Below are 6,226 nucleotides of genomic sequence, written 5' to 3' on the forward strand. Positions count from 1 at the left end.
GACTTTCTCGGGTCAGCCGTGCCCCTAGCCCGGGCTCAGCCGCTGCGCTATTCGTGTTCTGCGGCGCGGCCAAAGGTCCAGGTGGCCGGAGAAGCGGAGGGGGTCGACCGGGTGGGTGGGGGTCGAGGAGCGCCCTCGCCAAGGCTCGGGCCAGCGAGGCCGGGTCTCGCCGAGTGACCGCGGTCCGGCCACGCGGTCGCCCAGGGATGCGCGCTCGCCGGGAGGGACAAAGGGTCGGGGAAACCTGAGCCGGGCCAGTCCCGGAAAAATCCGGCCGGTGGTAGCCATGGCAACGGAGTCTGGGCCCCCGCGCGGCCCGCGAGGGGGCGCTGGGGGCGGGAGAGGGGCCCCGCGCGGCCGGCCCCGCGGCCCGCCCCGCCCTCCGGCCTCGGCCGCCGGCCCGAGCCCGCGACTGACCCTCGGCAGCTCCTGTAGTCACGTGGCGCTGGGAACCGGCGGGGCGGGCGGGGGTGGGGGGGCTGGGCACGGGCCTGGCGGTGGTGAACCCGAACCTGCTGCTGTCGCCGCGGCGAGGTGGCGAGCGCGGCCGGCGCCGGTCTCGGGCCTCATGGACGCGCGACGCGCCTCCGTGCTCCCCGCCGGAGAGGTTCGTCCCGGGCAGGGCGCGGGGTTCCACGCGGGCCCGTGGTGGTGGTGGTGGTGGCGGGGGGTGGGGGGCGGCCCTACCTGCGGGGCGCGTGACCGGGTGCGCGCTGTGTTGGGGCGGGGGGGTGCACTGCTGGACCGAGTCCGGGGGCGAGTCCGCGCACCTGCGCGCAGGCTCCGCGAGCCGCGCTCTGCGTGGGGACCAGAGAGGGGGGCCCCCTTCGGGGAGCGCGGAACCGTGTGTCCGCGAACGTGGACGGGGGTGGGGGGGGCGGAGGGGGCCAAAGCACAGGCTGGAATACAAAAAGGTGGGGGGTATGGGGGTCTGCACGGCCCTCTGCCACCTGGGACGCGGCAGGGGACTCTGCCCGAGTCCTCGTCACAGGAGCACGCCTGGCAGCCCCCCCTGGGAACCCGGCCTGGAATTCCTGTCGGGAGGAGGGTGGGGGAAGGGGAGCCAGCGGGGATTTCAGAGTTCCTGCCCTCGGCCCGGGGGCCATTGGCCATTATCATGGACAGTTCGTGCTGTGACCTTACCGGGGGAGGAAGTGAGCTTCCAACGCAGCCCCGGGCTTCCTTGGTGTAGGGGGCACGTTCAGTTATTAATCTATGGCCACTGAGGTCACTCTGCCCGGCGGGGTGCCGGGGTGGGGGAGGGGGCCGTGGCTGCCGAGGACACAAAGATGACTTCCCTCGGGGAGCCCTGAGCCTCATGCACGCGTCCTCTCCCCTCCCCGCAGGTAAGGCTGGCCTCTCTGCCACCGGAGGTCTGAGCTCTGCCATGGGGGTAGGGGTGTCTTTACTGCTGCAGTTTTCGCTGACATCCGGGGGCTACCCGAGTGTGGGCCGAAGCAGGCGCTCCAGCCGCAGAAGTATCCCCGGGAACAGCCCCAGGAGGAGCTGGGCCAAGCCTCATCTCCAGCTCCACAGCCTCCAGGGTAGAGTGTGGCCTTCTTTGTTGGCTTCTCGCACCATTTCTTGGCCCCAGTGCCCCGCTGCGGGGTGGGGGGTGGGGGGGTGGGGTGGGGGGCGGTGGAGCGGGGAGAAGGGGGGCCGGGGACGGGGGAGAGGGGGGAAGTTTCACGTTCATCACATCCTGGGAGTCTTCCCAGGGCTCAGTCTGGCCGCTGGGAATGAGTCATGTCTGTGCTCCTGGAGACGAGTACAGGTTCGGGGGAACTTGGGGGTAACTTGTGAATAGGCAGTGAAGGTCCCTTAGGAGTCTCCTCACCACCCCATCTGGCAGTGAGTGTAGGAGACTCCCCTGCAGGAGTCTGGGTTCTCCCCGCTCTGGAAGAGCTGCCCATGGGGCAGCCTCTGGCGGGGCTGGGGCAGGCCGGGACAGGGGACAGAGATTACAATCTCCTTCCCTTTCCTTGCCCCAGTAATCCCAGTCCCCCGAGGGAAGGCAGCGAGGCAGGCTCACCCCCGAGGGCAGCAAGCTGTGGGTGTTCTTTGGATTCAAGAGCACTCTCCTTCCTGCAGTGTCCTCATCACGTGCGGGGGTGGAGGGCAGGCGGGCAGAATGCGGGCACAGTCTGGGCAGGCAGTGGCCTGGCATCGCGCTGGGCTGGCAGTAGCATCCGGAGCTCTCTCCTGCTCCCGAGAAGGGGCCGTTCTCACTGGCTCTCCTGGCCGTGGGAGGCTGAGGCTAGGGAGATCAAAGTGCCTTCCCTAAATCGGGATTAGATTGGAGCCCTTGTCCGGGTTCTGCCGTAGGTTTACTCTGTGCCCCCGGGGCAAGTCCTGTCACCCTGTCGTGCCTAACAGTGGCTTCATCCATCAGACAGGGAGTTCGTATCTCTTGACCAGCCTCACTGAGTTGCTGCGAAGCTCAGATGTGACAAGAGCAAATAGAAACAAGGAGAGGGAAGCACTTGGGAAAGCATATAAAGCGCTGAAGGGGGAGGTGACTGCGTGTTTTGGTGAGTCCCAAGGCAGCAATCCGACTTCCCTGGTGGCTCAGACGGTAAAGCGTCTGTCTACAATGTGAGAGACCTGCGTTCGATCCCTGGGTTGGGAAGATTCCCTAGAGAAGGAAATGGCAACCCACTCCAGTACTTCTTGCCTTGAAAATCCCATGGACGGAGGAGCTTGGTGCAGGCTACTATCCATGTGGTCGCAAAGAGTCGGGCACGACTGAGCGACTTCACTTCACTTCAAGGCAGCAATCTTTGTGCAGCCAGCCCTGGCGTGTTTACTCCATGCCGGAGGGGGATTCCAAGAAGGGTCAGGGTTCTTCCTTCTAGTCGTTTCCAGGGCCAGTAAAGACATAACAGCAGATTTACTTGAAATGCTTTCTAGAAACCCAAGATGGAAATAACATAATAGGAGGAAGCAGAAGAGTAGTCTAGTGGTCCTAATTCCAGGGCTGGAGGAGTGGAGGGGGCAGGCTCCTCTTGGGTCCGCTGGGAGGGGCTGGTGGGGGGGAAGGTTGTGTGGTTCTCCAGCGTAACTGTGCCTTTCCACCCTCAGCAGAGGAAGAACCGATGCTGGAACGTCGCTGCAGGGGCCCCGTGGCCATGGGCCCGGCCCAGCCCCGGCTCCTTTCCGGGCCCTCCCAGGAGTCGCCCCAGACCCTGGAGAAGGAGCCCCAGGGGCTAAGGTCGCGAGGCACCGCCGCGGCCCAGTCCGGAGGCCAGGCCCTAGGTCGGGCCCATCGCTGTGCCCACTGTCGGAGGCACTTCCCTGGCTGGGTGGCCCTCTGGCTTCATGCCCGGCGCTGCCAGGCCCGCCTGCCCCAGCCCTGTCCCGAGTGCGGCCGCCGCTTCCGCCACGCCCCTTTCTTGGCACTGCACTGCCAGGTCCATGCCGCCGCCACCCCAGACCAGGGCTTTGCCTGCCACCTCTGCGGGCAGAGCTTCCGAGGCTGGGTGGCCCTGGTTCTGCACCTGCGGGCCCACTCGGCGGCGAAGCGGCCCATCGCCTGTCCCGCCTGCGAGAGACGCTTCTGGCGGAGAAAGCAGCTGCGGGCCCATTCGCGGCGCTGCCACCCCCCGGCCCCTGAGGCCCGGCCCTTCATCTGCGGCAACTGTGGCCGCAGCTTCGCCCAATGGGACCAGCTGGTGACACACAAGCGGGTCCACGTGGCCGAGGCGCTGGAGGAGGCAGCGGCCAAAGCCCTGGGGCCGCGGCCCCGGGGGCGCCCGGCGGTGACCGCGCCCCGGCCGGGCGGGGACGCCGTCGACCGCCCGTTCCAGTGTGCCTGCTGCGGCAAGCGCTTCCGCCACAAGCCCAACCTGATCGCTCACCGCCGCGTGCACACGGGCGAGCGCCCGCACCAGTGCCCCGAGTGCGGGAAGCGCTTCACCAATAAGCCCTACCTGACCTCGCACCGGCGCATCCACACGGGCGAGAAGCCGTACCCGTGCACCGAGTGTGGCCGCCGCTTCCGCCACAAGCCCAACCTGCTGTCGCACAGCAAGATCCACAAGCGCTCCGAGGGGTCCGCGCAGGGCGGGCCCCAGCCGCCCGCCAGCGCCCCCGAGCGCACCCCGGAGCCCCCTCCGGAGCCGGCCCCCGAGCCCGCCGAGGTCCCGTTGGGGCCCGGGCAGCCAAGCGCCGCGGCAGAGGCCCCACCCTCTCTCCACACCTGCGCCGACTGTGGGCGGGGCTTCCGGCTGGAGCGCTTCCTGCGCGCGCACCAGCGGCAGCACGGCGGCGAGCGCCCCTTCGCGTGCGCCGAGTGCGGCAAGCATTTCGGCAAGAAGACGCACCTGGTGGCGCACTCCCGGGTGCACTCGGGCGAGCGGCCCTTCGCGTGCGAGGAGTGCGGGCGCCGCTTCTCCCAGGGGAGCCACCTGGCCGCCCACCGGCGCGACCATGCGCCCGAGAGGCCCTTCGTGTGCCCGGACTGCGGAAAGGCCTTCCGCCACAAGCCCTACCTGGCCGCGCATCGGCGCATCCACACCGGCGAGAAGCCGTACGTCTGCCCCGAGTGCGGCAAGGCGTTCAGCCAGAAGTCCAACCTGGTGTCCCACCGGCGCATCCACACGGGCGAGCGCCCCTACGCCTGCCCGGACTGCGACCGCAGCTTTAGCCAGAAGTCCAACCTCATCACCCACCGCAAGAGCCACATCCGGGACGGCGCCTTCTGCTGCGCCATCTGTGGCCAGACCTTTGACGACGAGGGGAAGCTCCTGGCCCACCAGAAAAAGCACGACGTCTGAGCGGGCCGGGGCGGCAGAGGCCGAGGGAGGGCGGGCCCGGGCGTCGTTCACACTGTGCCCTCTGCTGCTGCTGTCGGCGAGGGGGGTGGCGAGGTGGGGTGAGCCGGCCCCATTAGGGAGGGAGGTCCCCCGCTGTAATCAGGGAGTCCACTTGCAGAGCAGGGACCCCGGCCTCCCGCTGGTGTTTGCTAAGGTTCGGTCCCGACTATCCTGTGCCCTAGAAAAGTAGCAATAGCAGCTCCACCCACCCTTTAGAGCCCTCCGGCCGGAGGGGCCACCAGTGGACAGGAGGACCCCTCTGGTGTTAACGCCTTAACGTCCCGTCTCTTATTATGAGTTCCTTCGGCTCGTTTTTTTTTTTTTTTTTTTGCAAGTAGGTGTGGTTCAGCCCTTAGTGAATGAATGCCCTGGAGGATCAGTGGAGCAGCTGGACACACCTGGCAGAACCTGCCGGCCTTGTTGGGCAGCACCTGGGTCTTTTCCAGTCCTGGGAGGCAAAGCCGAGCTCCTCCAGCCTGCCCCAGCCCGGCCCCTCGCTCCTGCCGCTGCACAGGCACCCAGATTTGGAGAGACCCGTCTACTGTTAGTGCCCTGGCTCCCCTTCCTCCCCCGAAAGATCAGTTCCGCACCACCCCCCCCACTCGCCCCCCCAGAGCATCTTCCCACGCTGCGACTGCCTTCATCCAACCACCGTCCCAGCACTTAGAGCAATCCCATGGCTGTCAGCCGCCCTGTGTTAGGGCTTTTGTCCGTACACCCCAGCCTGCCTTCACTCCCTTCAGAGCTCAGCACGTTGTGGGGAGGACTGCCCCATTGCTAACAGAAGGCCAGCTGATGGGAGGTGGGGGTGAGTTTCCCTTCCAGCATTCTAGCGTGTGGATCCCCAACCTCTGCTTGAACACTTAGGTGACAGGGAATCTCCTGAGGCCCTGGTTCTATTGTAGGATAATTCTAATTGTTAGAAATTCTTCCTTATAATGAATGAAGTCCGCTTCCCTGTAATTTCTACTGTTGGGCCTTGTTCTCTGGAACTAAACACAACCACTTAACCCTCCTTTTCCAACTAGAGAATAAAGATCTGGTTTTAGAGCTGGTGGCTGTAAGTGTTCCTTTGTCCTGAGGAGCTGTGGAAATGGAGGGAGGGGCGGCTGTTCCACACCACCAGGGGCTGGGATGGGTGAAGCCTGGATTCAAGCTTCTCTACTACCCCTAGCTGTAACCCCCGCCCCGATCTAGGGTCAGGCACCCTCAGCAAGTGGACTCTAGGAGTCCAGCCTTGTGTGGGGTCAGGTCAGCCCCACTCAGTGTCAGTCATCTGGGAGAGAAGGTCTGACTTGCTGCTGTCCTGATGTGCCTCCCTGGCTGGCCTGAAGGAATGCTCATGTCTGTTACAAGGTATGCTTCGCTGCACTGGTTGTTTCACATGCATTTGAGTGCCTGTTTTTGACAGG

General features: G+C 65.6%; 1 protein-coding gene across 8 annotated transcripts; it reads left to right on the forward strand.

Moving 5' to 3' along the window:
- Nucleotides 1-457: 457 nt before the first annotated feature.
- Nucleotides 458-5,864, forward strand: REPIN1 (replication initiator 1). 8 transcript variants are annotated; one of them, XM_070369125.1, is made up of 4 exons: nucleotides 458-607; nucleotides 1,418-1,544; nucleotides 2,397-2,531; nucleotides 3,082-5,864. In XM_070369125.1, the coding sequence occupies exons 1-4, from the start codon at nucleotides 569-571 to the stop codon at nucleotides 4,773-4,775; spliced, it is 1,995 nt and encodes a 664-aa protein (XP_070225226.1). In that variant the 5' UTR covers nucleotides 458-568; the 3' UTR covers nucleotides 4,776-5,864. The 8 variants fall into 8 exon arrangements, with proteins under 8 accessions (XP_070225226.1, XP_070225227.1, XP_070225228.1 ...); XM_070369126.1 differs by having other exon boundaries at nucleotides 3,085-5,864; XM_070369130.1 differs by having other exon boundaries at nucleotides 469-607; nucleotides 1,347-1,544.
- The last annotated feature ends 362 nt before the right edge of the window (nucleotides 5,865-6,226 follow it).

Source organism: Bos mutus, chromosome 4, assembly GCF_027580195.1.
Source record: "Bos mutus isolate GX-2022 chromosome 4, NWIPB_WYAK_1.1, whole genome shotgun sequence".
Classification (NCBI taxonomy): Eukaryota; Metazoa; Chordata; class Mammalia; order Artiodactyla; family Bovidae; genus Bos; species Bos mutus.

Excerpts from the sequence above, each read along its gene's own strand:
- REPIN1 (XM_070369125.1), top strand. The coding sequence starts at position 569 with ATGGACGCGCGACGCGCCTCCGTGCTCCCCGCCGGAGAG. Across the intron at positions 1,545-2,396 it reads CCAGCTCCACAGCCTCCAGG|GGAGTTCGTATCTCTTGACC; the intron begins GTAGAGTGTGGC and ends TCCATCAGACAG. Across the intron at positions 2,532-3,081 it reads GGAGGTGACTGCGTGTTTTG|CAGAGGAAGAACCGATGCTG; the intron begins GTGAGTCCCAAG and ends TTCCACCCTCAG.